At 37.9% G+C, this 20,144-nt stretch overlaps 1 protein-coding gene across 1 annotated transcript in view; it reads right to left on the bottom strand.

Moving 5' to 3' along the window:
• Positions 1-1,198: 1,198 nt before the first annotated feature.
• The window catches only part of LOC148057444 (uncharacterized), an 89,843-nt gene continuing 70,897 nt past the window's right edge, over positions 1,199-20,144 (bottom strand). Inside the window, exons 5-7 of the mRNA XM_087736951.1 lie at positions 14,316-14,361; positions 11,018-11,048; positions 1,199-4,009 (exon numbers count right to left, since the gene is read on the bottom strand). Of these exons, the coding sequence (XP_087593077.1) occupies positions 3,813-4,009; positions 11,018-11,048; positions 14,316-14,361 (274 nt within the window). The 3' untranslated portion in view covers positions 1,199-3,812. The remainder of the gene's footprint in view (positions 4,010-11,017; positions 11,049-14,315; positions 14,362-20,144) is intronic.

Below are 20,144 nucleotides of genomic sequence, written 5' to 3'. Positions count from 1 at the left end.
GAGTTTCTGTTTTCTTGACAGGCTCAGCTGGGCCCTGCGCTGGGGCCGCTGGAGCCGGCTGGAACCGGCTGTGTCCGGCGTGGGGCAGCGCCGGCTGCTCCTCACAGGGGCCGCCCCTGCAGCACTCCCCTCCCCTCCCCCGCTGCTGCTGCTGCCAGAATCTGGGCACCTGCAACTGGTACAATCCTGCGTTCTCAAAATTGATTATTTGTCAATACACTTGATGTCGGAAGTTGTGCATTGCAAGAGCTTCTGTAACAATATTTTTTTGACTAAAACACATGAGCACACCCTCAAAACTCGATCCAGAAGACTGACGGGTACTCACTTTTTCACCCTGCTGTGTCTCTTTCTGACTGTGAGAGTAAGTAGAAGTACTGAAATGTGAGGAAAGTTTTCTTTACCTCCTGCTCTTAACCCACCTAGGAGAGTTGCCTATAACTTTCCCCTCTCTCCCACTCTTACCTTGTCCCTGTCTGAAGAGAAGTCTGTTGTTTGGGAGGTTTCTAACCCACATTTCCAGCCTCAAGAGGATTGTGAGGAGGATTTAGGCTCTGAGGACAAATGTGATCATCTAGTTCCTTACTTTAATCTAGATTATGGCTGTTTAATTGTCACAAATTATTTCAGATTTCTACATATGTTTTAAATGATGGGCTGTAAATCATAGCTCAAAATATTTTGGTTCTGTATAATTTATCATGCTTTGTATTTTTACTGAAGTGGAAAGATACTAACTCAACAGATGAACTGGCTGTGCCTTTACTGATAATGACAGTCACAGAAGAAAAATATGATTAGGAAACAAAGAACAAGAAGAAAAATTCGCCTAATGTTCATTATAATTATCACAAGTCAACATAACAACTATGCAAACCAGATTTATGTTACACCAGAGTTTCTTAGCTTATAGTTTATCATCTTTTCATGGTCTATAAATCAGTAAGAACAGGTTGATAGAACTACCCCAAGAAAAATAAAGAAATAAACAAAGAAAAATACCCCAAAACACAAAAATCCCCAGTCCTCATTCCCCTTCATATATACATTCCTAACTTCAAAGATGAAAAATGTATGCAAATAAACATAAACCTTTAGAGATAAATCCAATCAGTCTGGCAGTGAAAATGTTTATTGAACCTTTTAGTAGGCAATCTTTGATTTTTTTTTCACAAACAGCATGTGGTTTATTGCATTTTATATAGGCTGAAAAACAATGGACAATAGTATTTACTCAAGGCAAGCATGAGCTACTCCCTGAATGAAAACCAAGTTAAATTACAGTACCATCACTGACTTCTGTTACTCAGAAGGGTCCTCAAACAATCTGATGCAAGAAGATGATAATAATGTGATAGGATAACTTGAAATGTGATGGTCTATGGTTATCTCATGTGATCAGACAAGAAAAACAGAGGTTAATTTTCTTTTCTCTTTTTGGCAGCTTGCTTGATTAAAATGACTGGCATTTTCTCTCCTTATCACTTTCAAGATGAACAGCCTCTGCAAATTGAAATGATCAACAAGCATAAATCACGTAAAGGGAAAATGCTGTGAACTTTTCAGTCTCCATTGTTGTATCTATGTAACTACCAAGTCCGCAACTAATGCCAATGAAGGTGTTATTGCAAAAAGCAAAAGCATTGTGGATGACATGCAATAAATGCTTAAAGTAGACTCCATGAGAAGTCTTTGATTATTCTTTCTAAGGAAGACTGAACTACATGTACAGCTACTGGTACCTTTATGCTTTTATGGAAAGGCTGGAGTGAAGGGCTAACTGGAAAGGAGAATTGAACTCTTCCTGCACTTAATGAGGCCTTCAAACTCTTTCTTTAGGATGGATAAAACTGACTCTCAAGAAGCGACTGTGTGTTTGTGCTGATCTACACCAGCAGCTGCAGATTTAGTCATTGGTTACTCCAGCTAGTGTTGCAGAAGTAGATGGATAAAGAACTGCACAAGTCTCCAAGCTTCTTATTTATACCCATGGTATAAGGTAAATCTTCAGTCCTCTGTTAGAGTGTGTAATTAATGCCAGAAGTAAAACTTTCTAAGGATTGGAGACAGGAGGATTTTAACTGCTAACCACTCCACTTCTACCATTTCAGTGTTAGAATAAAATTAAAACTGGGGGGTATCCGTACTCATAGTTAGCAAAAGACAACATACTCTGGAATGGTTCCCAAATGCTTCTCTTAGTGTAGAACAGCACCCAATCTGTCCACACACCATGGCCCATATCTCCACCCTCACTTTTCTACTTCAGCTCTCAGTTTTGGAAAACTGTAATTACAGCCAGCCATTCATTCACAGAGCTGGCCTCTGTCCAGCAGCAAGGATTTGCCTGGTATTAGCAAGAGATGTTGGCTGTGGAAAATAATTCGGTAGCAGTGTATCGATCTTGCAGAAGGGCCTCTTCAGCTCATTTTTGTCGTTGACTCCTAATGACAAAGCCAGCCCAGAATCCAGAGTTTTGGCTTTTAAGGATCCATCCTTTTGTGGTTCACATGCAGGCCAGTTCTGAGACCCAAATGGTCACAGATTACAAGTGATACTATGGCCTTCTTCCAGTAAAAAACCTGGTCCAGATTTGTAGATCACAAAAATATTTGATGAGCTGCCCCAGGCTTTTTCTTGTTCATCTCCTCACATTTGAAGCATCAATTTGCCTTGATTCCATCAGATCCAGCATCAGTGAGCTAACAAACCTCTTTTACTAACAAACATTTCAGCATACTGGGACTGATTCTGTGCCACTGAAGCATCTTCTTTTTCTTTTTAGAAAGCTTCTTAGGCTGTGAGGAATGTTATGAAATGGATGGAGGTCTCTGCTCAGGAAGGCAGGGAAAGCACAGCTGACATGATGCATGTCCACAACACTGCTAAGGAAGGTTCCCACAAGTGGAGTGGTCTTGCATGCACCATAGTCTGCCAGCGAAATTAATCCCCTAGATGAGCTGGGCCTTGCAGTGTGAGATTCAGAAATGTGGAACACCAAAGGCTGCATACCAAGATGACTGTGAACATTCCCATACTTTTTCTATGGCCAACAAAAGCATCTTCATCTGTGTTTCATCATTTTACACTAAGAAGCAACTGAAATCATATGGGAGATTTTAAAATTTATTTCACCTACTAACTATGCTGTTTATATATCGTATTGCCTCTGTTATGATTATGCTCTGTTATGATTATGAGGCAGTAGAAGCAAATGAACACAAGAAAAATAAACTCTTTTTATGCACACATACTTTGCAATGACCAGGAACAATGAAATATACAGAAAATGTCATATTGAATGAACAGCTGTTTCAAAATATAATGGTCTCTAAAGCAAAAATTTTAATAAGGTACCAGCAGTTCTTTATGGAAGCAAATATTCATTTTTGATGCCATTAGCTGTTAGCCATCCCTCGATATAGAAAGCTTAATGGTGCAGAGAAGTTTACACAGGCTTTTTTCAATAGGCTGTATTGGATCAATAACATAAACGTGGACACATATATGCAAACACACAGGTGTAGAACGAAATTACTTCAGGTTAGCATTGCCACAACAGAAAGCTAAGGATTCATCCAATCCTTAACCAATGTATTGGAAAACATTTTCTTTCTTTCTTTGTGGTTTATGATGTGTACTAGCTTCTATCCTGTTAAAAAGATTGCTTCTTTGTGCTGTGCTGGTAGCTGCACAGAGAGTCAGGTGTAAATATATGAAGGAGGGAGAACTTGCTTCTGAGAAAAACTGACCAATGTTTGTATAGAGAAGTTTCCAGAGCATGAGGGTAGGACATCCACGAAAAGAGGAGATTAAGTGTGTGAGAAACACAGCCAGTGCTGACTTAACAGCACAGTAGAGAACAGAAAAAGGCTCAGAAGAGCAAAGCATTCGAGCAAGGCATCAGAGGTAACACAATGAAAAAGACTCCCTGGGGATGCAGAAAGGTCTGTGTAATGTCTCTTGCAAACCAGAAAATCTCCAAAAGCCAGCTGGCTCACATGGGAACCTGTAATAAAGAAAGTAATATTGATGATGGAAACAGAGGGAGAAGAATGACCCTCCCTACTGGGTCAATTTTGTTCAGGTGTCTTTTATTCTGTGAAAGAGATTCTGCCAGAATAATGTAAACAATTTAAAGCATAGAATAATTATTTATTCAGTATTACATGCAGTAGGTAGGTAGGACGACCATGTTACTGTGCTAAGCATTAGCATAGTTGCTCTGAACATCTCCCCACTACATCTTGCACTCAACTCTTCTAACTGGACTTTCAAGCTGTTTGATTTCCCTCCAAACTTCCAGCCTCCTCTCAGCCCTAGATCCTACTCCTGGTCTCAGATTTTCCCTTACTAAACACCCACTAGCTCTCCTAACTCCCCATTAAGTCTTTCCTATTCGGATGTCTTGTCCCATTTGTCTCATCAGATACTTGCTGCTTCCCCCCCCATCCCCCACTCTACACTTTCTTGCTCCCACTGGTTAAAGATTATTTCCTTAAACCTTTTGGTGACTACTGGGGCTGACTTTTGTGAGGGCAGGAAGGGAGGACGCAGACAGAAAAGGAACAGCCATCTGGTAGTGCCCTGCTTCTGACCATTCCTTCTGCAGCTGGGGCTGTAGAGCTTCCTGAGGAGACCCTAGTCAGGCCCTGAAAAATAGCCCCTGAGCTAAAACATGGGAGGTTTCTGAGAATATATAGTGTATTTAAGGCAGACATGATGGGGGCTGCATTTGCTGTAAACACAGCTGCTGTGTACGTTGCTGTTCCTGAAGAACGAAAATCCAGTCAATGTGATTATATGTTATCGTCTGCTGGAAAAGCGTATCTGTGATATGCTTCCTGAACATGAGGGCAGCAATTCTTTTGTCCAAACACAGACATCTAGTGCCATTTTAGGTGCTCTAGGTTATCTGAAAAATCCTCAGAGGGCTGGCAGATACAGCCAAGAGAAGACCCACATCCTTGTGGAGAACAAGCTGTTTATACAATACCCGTGCAGACAATACCCGTGCAGACAATACCCGTGAATATCTTCAGTGGCACTACGTTTAGGCAACTGGTCTGGCTAAAATGCCCCCTAATGATCCCTGACCTATGAACTACTGTTTGCAGAGTTGAGAAGAGCCTGCTGTAATCACTGAGAATAAATTGTACTTCATGAATTTTTACTTTTATTGCAATTTTTATCTGTCTAGTGGTTTGCCTCTTGTAACAAATGTTATCCCAAATCTGTGTGTTACTCAGCTGTGATTCAGGGGTTTCTATGTTATTTAGGTTTCCAGGTGATTTTTGATAAATTGATAAATTCTTTATAAATAAAAATATCTATTCATTTCTTTGCAAATCCTGGATAGGCAGGATTTAAAAAAACAAAAATCAAAAACCAAAAACCAAAAACCAAACAGGTATCTCAAGGGATAAAACAAGAACATTTCACAGACAGACTAGTTACAATCCAAACTGAACTTTTTAAAGTGTAGTGCAATGCAACGTGACAGGAATAAGAACAGAAGAAATACAATATGATGTAAAAGGAATAAAATAACCCAACAAGACTTAACAGAATCTTGCAGGCAGCTTCACTATTAGTATCATAAATTGTTTGTAGTGACCCTGTTATTGATGGCACAGGAATGGGTATATTGACTGCATAAAGTCATACTAGAGCTACAAATAGGAAGTGGTCTTAAAACTGTGGTTCCATGTACATTTCTCCTATAGTGTTAGCTTAAACAACCCCTGTCCTGTGTCAACATGACTACTGGTATGATGGAACCGTTTAGGGAATTCACACAGTTGAAAAATATTGCTGCAAATAGAGGTGTTATTTTGCAGCCAGTCTAGTTACTGTTTCTCCAGTATCACTCAGTACATGACTGCACAAATATTCTTACAAAAGAGTTTTAAGAGAAGTGGAAGACATGGGAGGAGGAATGAGCAGAAGCAAACAGGAGATTCTGAGCAGACCTGGGCAGCTGTGGCATCAAATGTGAAACTATAGCCAAAAAGACTTACCAGACAAGAATAATTTGTCCTTGGCACATATGAATGCATGTATTTTTTTTTTTTTCTTAATGGAGGAAAAGAAAAGAAAAAAGCCTTTTGCTGGTTTCCTTTTAATGTGCTGGAGGTTGCAATGAGTCTGGTTTGCCAAAAATCTATAAAGTTTTACACCAATAATTTAGATATTTCATCCTTTTGACCATATTGAATAGGGGAATATAAATTTATGTACATTGATGACTGATCAATGAAATAAGCCACTCCAAAGATGTTGTGAGATACATGTAAATAAGTAGGTACACTAGGAAGTTTTGGTCACGAAAAGACATAATTGAAAAGGGGTTCTTTGCTAGCCCACTTTTCTTTTTTTTCTCATTTGAATAAACCTTTGCATTTCTTTTTACTGTAGTATGTCCCATGCTTGCTGGATCTTTTTGTACTACTCTTCTTCCATGGTATCTCTGCAGCTCAGTCATCTGCATCTCTCCTTCATTCCCATCACAGCTAACTTCCCACATGCTAGTCCTTCTGTGCAGGAGTTCGTTTTTCTGAGCTAAAAATTGCTGACAAGATTATGAAAGAAAGAGGACTGGTTTTAAGGAAAAAAATGGAACGCAATATACCTCAGCTCAGGGCAGATACTTCAGTTGTTATCATTTTTATATGACTCTATTTGTCATATGTGAGATCTGATAAGCAGGAGGTAGAGGTGCAAATGTAGGCACAGGGAAGCTCCTCACTGACTGGTAAGAGCACTTGACTCCCTTTTTAAAAATGCCTTTTTAAAGCAGTTCTTTCTGAAGCTGGGAAATGAAGTTCTGGCCCTGTGAAGTGCTTTGTTTGCTTCAGCGAGGGAAAATAAAGGACATATTGGTGGATCTTTACTTAATAGTCTGACCTCATGAATGAGGTTCTTAAGAGAATTGGATCTGCTCTTGCCATTGGAAGCCTTTTGGTTGAATGTCCAACTAACCAGCAGCTTTAAGGAGCCATTGTAATGATACAAATTTTTGGAACTATTTTTAAGATAGTGCTCCTGGGAATACTCTCTCCAGGCAACAATTATGTGCAGAGTTAGCAGGACAGTCTGAACTGTTAACATATTTTCAGATTCCCATACCATCCTATGAGGGGAATCTATAATTGTTATTGCACTGTGTGAATAGAATATGCAGGTAGCCCAGGGCAACACTAAAGGGGAGATGACTGCATTCACACCTGATGGGAATAGCATCATCTTGATTCTTGGGAGCATTACTGCGTAGTTTAAGTAGTTAGTTGGTAAGTTAAGGTTTTCTGAAGTTCTAAATCCACATTTCCTCTTGTAGCACATTGCTTCAATTAAAAAACAAAACAAAACAAAACAAAACAGTATTTCAAAGAGAAAAATGTGTCTAAACTATTAAGCAATGTCTTTCAGTGAAGGTAAAACTCTGGAGAAAATGCTATGCTCTGGATGGTCTTTCCAAATTCTGTCTTATTGTATTACCTTGACTCACAGCAAAAAGAAGTTTTACAGATACCAGAGGCAAAAATGCATATGAATACTGATGCATTCAAGTTTGAAAAATAAAATAAAATTACAAAACATTCTGGATTCTCTTTGAAAAGAACCTGTTTTTGTTGCCAGATATGTCTACCATCAAAACAAAACTGTGTTTTAATTTTCCTGTATTATGGTATGCAAGATACCTTAAAGCAATGTGGCCATTCATTTCTCCTCTTTGAAGCTCTAAGGGAAAAAAAAAAACGGAAAAAAAATCTATAGTATGGATTGTAGTTTCAAAGCTAAATGGCAGCACTTACGCTAAAGCTTTTCCCGGCAACCAGGAACCAACCTGAATTAGACAAGGTTGAGACTTACAGCACATGTCAGTGAGAGAAAGTGTGACTGCACATCCCTAATTCATTTCATTAATTTATCACTGATTTCATTCATTAAACAATAATCTCAGTTTGCCATCCAAACTGCCATTTGTGACCTATACCTCTCTTTTCTTAATTCTCTAGCAACTCAGTAGGTTAGAGGTCCATCTAGCCTGTTATCCTGTTTATGACACTTGTGAAGAATGAGCACCTTATGGAAGAAGTAGAAACAGGGCAAACATCTAGTGATGTTTCTCCAGTATACTTTGGTGATCTCTAGGGATTTGTGTCTGAGACTGCCTGAATCCTATCCACATCTTAATGGTTTAATAATCCTTTCTCCCCACACTCCCTGTTTTTTTTTTTGTTTGTTTGGTTGGTTGGTTGGTCGTTGTTTGTTTTTTTTTGGTGTGTGTGTTTTGTTTTTGTTTGGTTGGTCTTGGTTGGTTGGTTGCTTGCTTGGTTTTGATTCACCTTTTGAACCCTCATGGAATTTTACTATGTATAACATCCTTTTGCCTGAGTGTGGCTACTTATTAGATGAAATGAACCTCGTTTGTTACAAGCCTTCCCTCCCACACTCCTTTGTTGTATCATTCCATTGCAAGGATAATAAAAATGTGCTTAAAAATACCATTGTATTTTCAGGACTTAACAGTACTACAAAAAGATCACAGTGTGCTGTGGGAGTAGATAATTGAATGTCTGCTCAGGTTCAAGTTGCTTTTCTTATTGTGCTTTATCCGATTCCACACAATTGCCATAGGCTTAGGCACAGGCACTTAGACGTGATTCTGTGCAGCACCCATCTGGGACACAGGGGATCATCTGCAACCTGGCATGCACAGAGATTTTCAAACTATATTAAAGTATTTTACCTGCTCTGGATGCTACCACAATACAGCAAGAATAAGATCAGCCTTCAGGCAAAATAAAGGGCTACTTTAACTCTTAGTAGTAGTCTTTATTTCCATTTCCTCCAGCCACAAAAACCTTTTCACCAAGAATGATTCTGTCTTTTCCTTTCCCTACTAATATGCCAGCTAACAAGATGAAATGTATTGATGTCTGTGTAACTATTTAAAAAGTATCAAATGAAGCATGATTTTTATTAGAATGTATATATGATTATATTTTCACAGCTAGCTCTGTGTTCTGGGTTTTTTACCTTTAACGTTCTATTCCTGAAAGCTTATGAAGGCTTGGGATTTCGGAGAAGTCTAATTTATACATCCAGCTTGTATTTAGAGATAGTGATAAATGTGCTTTAAGCCCTTTAAGATCCCATGGAGAGACAGAGCAGAAAAATCTTTTCTCAGTTGTATTCAAAAGGATCATGAATGACCAGGTTAATTTGCAGAATATTGGATTTAGGAATTCAAAGGCACAATCTATCCCAAGATCTAGCTGCAAAAGAAGGTAAATGGGGTATAGGGAAATATTCAAGGATGTATAGAAAGGTTGCTTTTCTATTCATCTATTAAGAAATGCCTAAGGTGAGATCTATGGAGAAAAGTGTGTTCATGAAGTTATATGGAACAACTTTTTTTTAAGCACAGAATTCCCAGGGGATGAATATTAGGAGTGTTTGAGGACAGAAAGTCCTAGAAATAGGTTGGTTCAGCCAAGCAAAGCATGGATGGATTATTACCAGCAAGCTAAAAGTATCATAGCTTGTATGTACTGCAAATGCATTTACTTAAAAAAAAAAAAAAAAGAAAAAAGATTAAAAAATCAGACAGCATTTGTAACCTCACTATTAGTTAGGTGGCTTTCTGTACGCTCTTCACTTTGATGGTGTCACTGACGATATATTTTTTAAGGAAAAAAACCCACTATTATTTAAAGAAATAATCAATTTGCTGCAGACAGGGAAAAAAAGCTGCTTTTATTTTGCAGGATTTTACTCCTGCCTGTCAAAGAAATATCAAAACAGGCTGGATGTGTCTGCTGGTATGTCAGTGACAGTGAAGTGACAGTACAGACACCTGCAGCCTATCTGTATGAGTAAGAAAAGGCTACTGCAACAAACTCTCCTGATGAATTTATGAAAGCTAGCTCTGTTCCAGATAGAGTCAGGAACAAAATCAGGTTAAAGAAATACAGAACAACAAGAAAAGGACTCCTTGGCATACTACAGTAGACAAAAATCCTGCAATAATACAGCAAATATGGAAAAAATTCAATGCAAAAAGCAAGATTCCAGGTTTAGATTTCTAAATATTGTCACAACCAACCGACACAGAAAGGGGAGAAGAATGCATCTTTCTGCTAGCTAAAGTATTTTTAGGTATGCTAATGATGTGCTATGAAGGTTGCCCAAATGCACTGCATGCTGAGCAATACACATTCTTCTGCTAAGTGAGAGAACACTTGGATGTGACTCCTGACATTGTCAGCAGTCAGCAGTCCTACAAATACAGGCAAAAAATATATTGAAAAAACATAGAGCTTTTGCAAATATTATAAAACAGGAAATAGGGGGCTGTTGTGCAATGTGGCTACTGGAGTGTTTTCTGGCCTCAGTGTCAGCATTTGAAGGGCATATGTGAGATCCAGCTATTTTTTCCTGCAGTTTTATTTTGAGTATTAGACCAGTATATGCCAAAATTTAATTTGTGGAAATCCTATGCCCATTGTGAACCATTTGGAAATAACAATGGATGTTTCTCTAGCCTGTTGCATGCTGCTATTTTTTTTTAAATAGCAAAGATTTGGAGTTAAGAAATAAACTTTTAAACAAAGGCCATTTATGCTGGACTGCGTTCTGTTTTGTTACTTTTCCCATCTTTTACTCTGGGGCTGCAAAATATATCAGAACAAAGTTTGTCATGCACCAGCTGCTGAAATGACATTTTGTCTGTCCAAATAACCATGGGGTTTCAATTAGGGAACTTAATCTAAAGCACTCATCTTTATAGAGTGATAAAGGGTGTGCATGAAGTCTGTTTAGATCAGCAAACACTAACTGTGTCTTTAAACGTGTAATATACACACTAGATTACAAGCAATGGGTAGAAAGACATAACCTTGTCATGGGTCAGTTGTCAGTTTGACTACTTACTGACACGCACACCGAAGGAGCTGCCTGTGCTTGTATAGAGGGTTTATCATACTTGCCTTCTGCCTTGCATACATCTCACCTGTCCAGAGGGAACACATCCACACTGCAACCTGAAAACACAAAGCAGGAGAACTGAGTTCAGCATAGCTCAAACAGGGAAATGAAGGTAGTATCAGATCAGTTCATTTTAGTCATGCTGGGAGTTGCTCCTATTAAGCAATTGAAGCAAACCACTGGTGAGCTGCCAGGTACGGCTGTGCAAAGCATTCCTGCCGTTGTGATTTTCACTGCCTTGACACAGATGTGAAGGACAGCACAAGAGCTGATGAAGTGTCTGTGAGATCAGCTTAGGCAAGTAGGAATTACACTGGTAATCAAAACTGTGATTCCAGCATTGCAGATCAGCTTTTTAAATATTTTTTGATGTGAAAATAAATCCTGTGTACACACACAGCATTATGGGAGGGCAGTTTCCAGAGAAGCTGACCCAGTAGACAATTCAAGGTAGTTGGGTGGGTTTCGAAATAATTATAGACAAACTGAAATCTGATTGAAATGGCAATAATATTTTTTTCCTTGTCTCTCTCATAAGCTATGTATGCAAGCCTGTTCATGAGCAGTTATTTGTAATAAACATTACAATGCCGTAAGATTTTTATTTTTATATACTTTTCCCTTCCTCTTTCCCCTATAAATCATCATCCTTCTGACCACAGTACTCACAAGCTGGAATCAGAATTTCTTCTGATACCAGTAGCAGTTTTCTTCCTATGCCTCCATAATTTTGTAGGCTATTATTTCATTTTTGTGCACTCAGTCCATGATAATAAAGGAGGATTGGATTTGGGAGGAATATAACTGTTTCTGAAAAATCCAGAATATTTTGCTGAGCATCAGAGAAAATAAATGCTGACTGGTATTTTTCAGTGGGGCCCAGTAGATGACTCAAAGGCTGTAGCCCATCCGCAAGATATAAGCATCCTCTTGGATGCTGGTTTTCTGCAAAAAAATGGAGCAGGTGTTTGGAAAGCAGATTTTACCCTAAAGGACAAATCTCTTTGCTAGTGAATGCCTTGCCGAAAGTTGCAGGTCTAACAGGAGGAGGCATCACAGGTCTGAAGACACACCTCCTCCTATGCCTGCACAACCCAGCACAGAGTCAAGTACCACGTCCCCTCACATGCAGGAGACGGGAGTCCAAAATTGAGACTCATTCATCCCTGCTGTTGAGGTTGGACCAGTTTGTAAAAACAGTGGTGAGGCACTTCATTGCAGTTAGTCAGGCTTCCTGCACTGAACAAAATCACATCTCACGGATAATACTGCAGCTCAGGTGACTCAGAGACACTGAATGTAGAAATATGGGGCCATAATTCAGTACATAATCCTGGTCAGCTCACAGTACATAGTAGTCCAATAAATTTTACATAGTACACAGTACATAGATCTGTGTCAGTATATATAGGGAAAGATAGCTCAGGAAGCACAAGGTTTTTGCTGCAAACAGGGGACAATTTAATAATGACCTCTTCCAGATAAGCCCTGTAGATTCCTTAAGAAGCAATGAGCTGTTTTTGGATGCCTGTCCACTAAATGTAGGAGCTACACAATTCATACCCTTGCATTTGCAGAATGAATTGCTTACATATATATTTACTATATTTTCTATGATTGAAGACTCCCAAGCCTGTTATGCAGTCAAATACAAACACTTGGAAAATTAATTTTGAAAGCAAAGCTGTCAATGTTTTCATAAAATGTAAACATTTTCATCATTTGAAGTAGGATGAAGCCATATTTGACTGAAATTAGGGTAGGGTCTAGCAGAAGGGTTTCTCAGAGCTCAGAAAGGCACCTGAGGAGCAGATCTCACCTGTGTTCTCAGACACTTTGGTCATTGCAAATGTAGGTAAGATGTGAAATGAAAGTAGTCAGGTGAGTTCACAATAGGTTAGTGTGTCTAAAGAGGAAGAAGACCTTTCTGATTTGTGACCCTCAGAAAAAAATCAAGCATTTCCTGAATTATCTTCTCCTTTGCCGTTAATAATTTCAAGCTCTTCAGAGACCCTCTGACTTCCTCCTAGATCTTCATATTGTATCCAGTCAAGGAATAAAAGCTATAGATGAATGAACAGACATCATTAGCCAACACTGTTCACATGCTATCTTTCCTACATATTTACAATGTTAAGTGTCCATAATCAATGTACAAGTTATCAACTTCACAAATATGCCCATATGAAGTAAGCCAAAAAAACAAAATTGTGATTTACTTGCAAAAAGAAGGCTACATTCATATATTGGTGGAACTATTGTCCGTTGATTAGGTAAACTGGGCTCATGGATGTGGTTAAGTGACTTATCCATTCATGTAGGTGTGAGTCATCTGGTTTTTTTTATGTTGAAGCAAAATATAGTTTGTCTTCAAGGCAAGCTGAACCTTACAGATTTAAGTCAAAACAATAGATTCTTCTTGTTTTGTAATATAATTGTAATATCTTGAGTGAAACTTGAGAATTGGATCCCTGTATGGATATAAATTAAAAAGTATTCATTAAAACCCATTTGAAACAAGCTTACTACACTTTTCCCAAATGTTGCTGCAAGTAGATTTTTTAACAGAGTAAACCTGTATCTCCTGTACTAATGATTGCTGTATTTCTGCTTTCCAACATTGCCTAGCCTCTCATTTAGAAGGGCAATATAAGTATTTTTTTTTCCTTTTCTTTGCAGATTAGGAATATAAATCTGATTTTTTTTTTTCCAAATTAAGAACATACTCAGGACTCATTATACCTAGCAGTGATAAGCCAAGGGGAAAAAGAAATGGGTGCTGCTTTTTTTTTTTTTCAAACTACAGTTTGTATCTTCTGCTGATATGCCTTTTGACATTTCCCAGGCCATCTGCACACTATAATTATCTTTCCCTCCTACAGCATTTTTCCCCTGCTTTTTTTGTCTCCTTTCTCCTCCCCTCACCATCCCCACTCCTGTAATATAGAAAATCTCTTCTAGAGTTAGCATTTCAGGTTTTTCATTTGTCATTTTGTATAATAAGATTAGATTTCATAGTCTACACAGAGTAGGCCTACAGGAATATACTGATAAAGAATGGTTCTACTAGAGGGTACCTATTTTGCTCTCTTCTTTCCTCTCTGACTGCAACAAGCAAACAAATTACTTGCAGTGACACTATAAAATATATAATTTAGCCCTGTAAGAAAAATGACTTGTATTTATTGCGGGAAATACAAATACACTGTAAGTTATATATATTTTCTAAATAATCATCAAAATACTTTAAGTTTGTCATAAAATTTTAAGTATTCTTTAAATATCCTTAAGAAAAAATAATAATTAATTAAAAAAAAAATTACCTTAGAGGTCTTTAAGGAGTTTGTACATATCTGCTTGCAGAAGATCCTAAAAATAAATAATGAAGTAAATTCAAATCTGTATTGGTCATATAATCCTGGTGAAGGCAATAGGGTTGCAATAAGTAAAGAGGAACAGAAATTGTCAAAATCCAGTTGTAAGAGACTGAAGTGTTAAGAACAATTGTCTCAAAGCTTGCTTGTGTGTGTTTATCTGATTGATAAGACCAGACAGCAGACCACTCTCTTGTCTGATAAGACCCGAGGGCAGACCATTCTTTGGCTTATCAAGTACCACTAGCTTGCAAGGAAACTTGTGCAAACTCGCTGAAGCAGCAGGCCATTCTTTGGCTTATCAGGCACCACCAAGAATAGGACACCAACTGGTATCCGGGCCAGGCCGCTTTCCCACCAGCAATATACATTGTATGATTAGATGTGCATGTGTTGGGTACGTGATGTTGCCCTGGGTAACCAAACCGAAACAAGAGGGCAAACTCCCTCTCCAACACTGGATAAAAGACGCTGAGAAGGAGAGTATCTGATATACTGGTCCAACACATTCATGGCATCATTCATGACATTTGGCCTCAGTAGAATAAAATAACAGCAGGTATTTTAGTGGTTAAAAAGAAATGTTTTGGGTGATCTAATCAAAAAGTACTGAAAGAATAGGGGAAATTTCTTGTTTTCTTTAACTAACATGTCAACTGATGCCTAAAGACAGTAAGTTAAGGATTTCACCAAGGTGGCATGTCCTCACAGGTAGGAATGCAGGACAAAACTTTGTTACATGTCATTCTCTTAAAAAAATATATTTCTCCCTACACTCCAGGTTTACCTCGCTGCATTCAGATTTCAACTTTTGTCATCTGTTTCAGAACCACTGACACCATGTCCTTCAACTGAGAAAGCACGTGTACTCTAAGGAGTGTAGATAGAGGTCTAGGTTTGTGTGCTGTGGGTGTTATAATCTACTCTTCTGTAATTCTTAAGGACTGCATATCAGCACTAAAAAAAGGCTGAGCAGAATTGTACCTTGTGGAGTTCAGATGCCAGGGCATCTACAAATAATTCATAACTGGGATCTTGTCTTATAATAACAATAGAATCTACTTATTATCCTGAGCCTTTACATTTTCACTGCTGAAGGCTCTCCTGTTGGTTCAGGTGGATGCAAGCAAATATTTTACAGCCATTGCACTTTTGCTCAATTGCTCATTTCACCAGCATTCAGCAATGTTCTTCTTATCTCATGAAGGAAGATGAGAAGAGCCATTTTGCATATCTTTTGCACAAATAGCTCCCAGACATAATCTTGATGAGAGTAATATGCTCAGAAATATATTTCCATAAGTGCTAAAAATAGAAACACATTTATCACATTGGGATACCCAACATCTAGAGCAAGGACAAGTTTTTAACAGTGGTCTTAAAGGGGCTAGCAGTTGTTAAATTTTGCTATACATTGCAAGTTTTGATGCAGGGCCAGAAACACTACAAAACCTGTGGATCCATTGAAAAGAATAAATTGGCATTAAAAAAAGAAACAAATTGATTGTTATTCTGCTGCCTGTACCATTGCAAGATGTTTGTTAATCATTGCTATTATCCTTTGTGCTCTGCTTCTTGCCTTGCTGCTATGGGTTTTATTAATGTGGTTTATCTAGACAACTTGAATATCTCATTTCCAGATTCCTTAGCTGGCCTCCAGTGCTATTCTTCTACCACTCGGTGTTAGAAGCACAACCTTTACATTTAGATGTGTAAAAGCCAATGCTCTGGTAAGCAGAACTTGCAAGACTTGTCTATATTGTGTCTTGAGAGTCAGCTCAAGAGCAGAGAGTAGTAGATTTGTCCTCTGTGCAAGCAGCATACTGGAGAGTGCAGTCCAAGTGCAACTGAGGTGCTCTCTGTTGCAAAGGGAATACCGGCTGTCTGAGCATACCCACCAACTCAATCACTGCCAGGCAGTTAGGATGCTGCCACTTACACTGAGCCACATAATTCACGAACATCCTGGAAGCATTTTTGAAGACTTATTTGTAGACCTTTTAGCAATGCCTAGGAGTTCAAGTCTTGCACTGAGGTTCCATCATGCTAGTAACTGATGTGATTAGAAAACAAATTAAGGGCTCTGTCTAGAGGTGAGTTCCTCTAATAATAAACTTTTAAACTAATTTTGTGATTCCCACCTGGACATGTAAGAAGACTTTCATTTCCTTGCAACTTAACATTTAAAACTTGAGCAAGATTGATTCCTACCAGGCTGGCCGCATCTAAGTTTAAAAGTCATTAAAAATTTAATTGTTGTTACTTTTATGTCTGTCTAATCAAATAAGCAGACACTATGTTTGTATTTCTTTCATGAAATATTTCTATTACTTTTATTCATTTGCTGTGTTTTGTAATGACAAAAGATGATTTTTGAATGAAATACTTTGCATTTCTGGAACTGATATTTTGATCTTTTGATTCCCAACTCATGCCTGGGATCAACAGTGTGCGAGATATCTGTGAGATTCTCCAGTGGTGAATATGTCCTGGGACACACCATATCCTCAGCCACTGACAATGTGCAACCAGTGCTTAGATACATTTAGAGCAAGGCCCTTGCAAGATAAAATGTTTGCCTTGATTAGGGAGGACTCCAACATGGTTAGCAGGTCCCCCTTTTCCAGCTGTTTTCTGTTAGAGTGACAGCAGGTATCACAAGGTTTTCAATACCAAAAATATTTGTCGCTTTCCTTTCTGTGATAATAGCTTTCATTCTAACAAAAAGAAGCATTTCTAGCCTTCATGGTCATAGGAAAATCTTGAAAAGCTGCATTCAAAAGGGATGAACATCTGAGGACAAATAATAAAGAACCCAACAGTTATTTTTAAAAGATTCTTAGCTGATTTGATGTGCTTAGGATTCTTTCATAAATAATGAATGCATACAACTAATTCCGTCGGTATTATGACTAAAGGAAAATTAAAGGCAGATAAGATTTTGTCCTGCCCATGCTCTAGACCAACCAAAAAGCCAGCTGTGTTTAATACAGTCTTGAGCTAGGAACTAAGAAATGTTGCATAAACTTGGGCATACTATATATTGTGCTTGCCTATAGGCTTGGCATTGTAGTAACATGTTTGGACCATGAAAAGCAGTTTGAAAGCTATCAATAGTGTCTAGCCATGCAGTCTGTTGAACGAAGGAACCTGGGAAAGGGAAGTTCTTAAAAATATGTGGAGCACAAAAGGCATGAGTTTGTATCTGTCCCCTGTACGTTGTATAGATATAGTCTAGACTCTAAACTAACTCTCCTTTTTTTTTTTCCTCCTATTTTAAGTAGAGTCGATTGTGTTAGGGAAGACCATTGCAACCTGTCATTCCACTTCTTTCATCTTTAGTTTTGCACACAGGCACCCACCCATTACATATGTTTAATGTTATTTAAAAAGACAATAAATCTACTCAATACCAAGTAATAGTGTTTATAAAAGATCTTAGGTTTTAACAACAGAATTCATGTTATTATAAAAATATAAAATTAAACCCAACAACATTCTAAAATAAAATCATAGCAGCAGGATGATAGTAAATGTACTACAAATAAGATATTAAAATTCATGAGGATATTTTTTTTTTATTCTGCAGAATGCTTTTGTTTCTAGGAATTTCATGTTGTCAGTTGGGCTGGAGTTCACTTTGTTCTCTTTTTTTTCCATTTTGATAAATGTGAAGCTCACTTAGCCGTAAATAAGCTTTTCCTTCAATCATTTTTTTTTTTTTTTGCATTTCTGGAAAAAAGGTTTCTGGAGAATATATTCAGTGCTATGTATTCCTAACAATTGGGCTAATGCTTGTAGTTGCCAGTCTGAGACCAAGCATATATATCTAAAGGATCATGAAACAGGGCACTGTGACTTTGGCAATACTATAAACAAGGAGTTGTGGTTTTACTCCAGTCGGCAACTAAGCACTACACAGCCACTCAGTCATCCTCCCCCTGCCGCAATGAGATGGGGGAGAGAACCAGGGAAAAAAAGTAAAACCTATGGGTTGAGATATAGACAGTTTAATAGGACAGCAGAGGAAGAGGAAATAATAATAACAATGATAATAATAAAAGAATATACAAAACAAGTGCACAATGCAATTGCTCACCACCTGCTGACCAATGCCCAGCCCGTCCCCAAGCAGTGATTCCTGCCCCCTGGCCAACTCCCTCCAGTTTATATGCTGAACATGATGTCATATAGCATGGCATAGCCCTTTGGCCAGTCTGGGTCAGCTGTCCTGGCTGTGCTCCCTCCCAGCTTCTTGTGCACCTGGCAGAGCACAGGAAGCTGAAAAGTCCTTGACTGGTGTAAGCACCACTTAGCAACAACTGAAACATCAGTGTGTTATCAACATTATTCTCATCCTAAATCCAAAACACAGCACTATATCAGCTACTAGGAAGAAAATTAACTCTGTCCCAGCTGAAACCAGGACACAAGGGAATAAAACAAGTGATTATGACTTATATGAAAAACTTAGTCAATAGAGAAAAAAAATGTTATTAGGGTATGAGTCATCTGACCTATTTTAGACGTTTCCTTTAGGATGAGATGAACTTGCCCTAGAAATGTCTGTGTCTTTCCACTGGCAATAACAAAGCCTGAGATGATTAACTTGGATAGAAACCTTTGCATTGAGAAATTGGTCATATCTGAATAAGGACACATTCATTCCTGTTGTAGAAATCTGACTATTGACATTCCAGGCCTTACTGCCTCTGCACCTTGCTCTGATGTTAGTGTAAGTGCTGCTAAGAAAGATGAGGGTGTCCTTAATAGGGGTACAAAGAGAAATAAGTGCAAATTACCCTGATTTTTTAATCCTTTAGCTTTAAAAGATTATTTTAAAATTATCTATATACCCACTTGAGATTTTAAAATATATACTGAAATATCTTTCAGTATACATTTTTTATAAATGTATATTGAAACTATTTATCGTTGCTGAATTAGCAACTATATAGTTTCAGTTTAATAAGAGAAATCAGTTATGTGCTTTATCTTCTTGATGAAATGTGAAAGACAATGAGAGATATTTTGATCTTTTCTTTGTCAGTTCACAAGATTTCTTTTTTTATGATAACTGGATTGATGCATAATTGTCTGATATGTATAATTTATATTACTTTGTTTTTACTAATTAGTTCCTGATCTTTTCTCATTCTACTTTTGTAATTTAAATAGTTACTGAGTTATATAATAGTTACCTAAACCAGTGCTTGCAAATTACTCTGAGCTTATTGTTTGGGAATTGATTAAATGTTTGTATCTGTTTCTGTATCTCAGCTTCTCCTTTCTATTTCATCCAGCTATAACTTCTTATTGTTTACTTCATATGTTCTCCGCAGAGGATGATTTTGTTTATTATATTTATTAATTTTTTGCATTGTCATAAATACTCATCACTCACATACCATGAACAGCAGTTTCTCTCATTTTTGTGTTGTTTGCTTCTTTATATAGATTTAGTGACTGTATTTCTGCTTTTTTCCTCCTCATATTGATACATATAAACATTTCAAGGCTGAAAGTACTTGTGGAACTCCAAATGGTATAACCACATTAGAGAAATGATATCTGATCGTCTCCTTTTTTGTATTGCTGAATATTTGAACTTCAATGGAAATTAGTGTTAATTATATAGCATGAAGGAGTTCACCCTTAAGTTTTTATCATATCAGATGCTACTAACCAAATAGCTGACACAAATTTTGCCCGCTTATTGGCCAAGCAGTATTTAGTTTTCCCAGGAGACTGCAGCAATGTTCATGACAGGGGAGTAAC

This window comes from Nipponia nippon, unplaced genomic scaffold (assembly GCF_047370975.1).
Source record: "Nipponia nippon isolate SJK-2023a ecotype South Korea unplaced genomic scaffold, ASM4737097v1 scaffold_1, whole genome shotgun sequence".
Lineage (NCBI taxonomy): Eukaryota > Metazoa > Chordata > Aves > Pelecaniformes > Threskiornithidae > Nipponia > Nipponia nippon.
The sequence above is the reverse complement of the archived record's forward strand: the minus strand, read 5'-3'. Positions and strand labels throughout refer to the sequence as shown.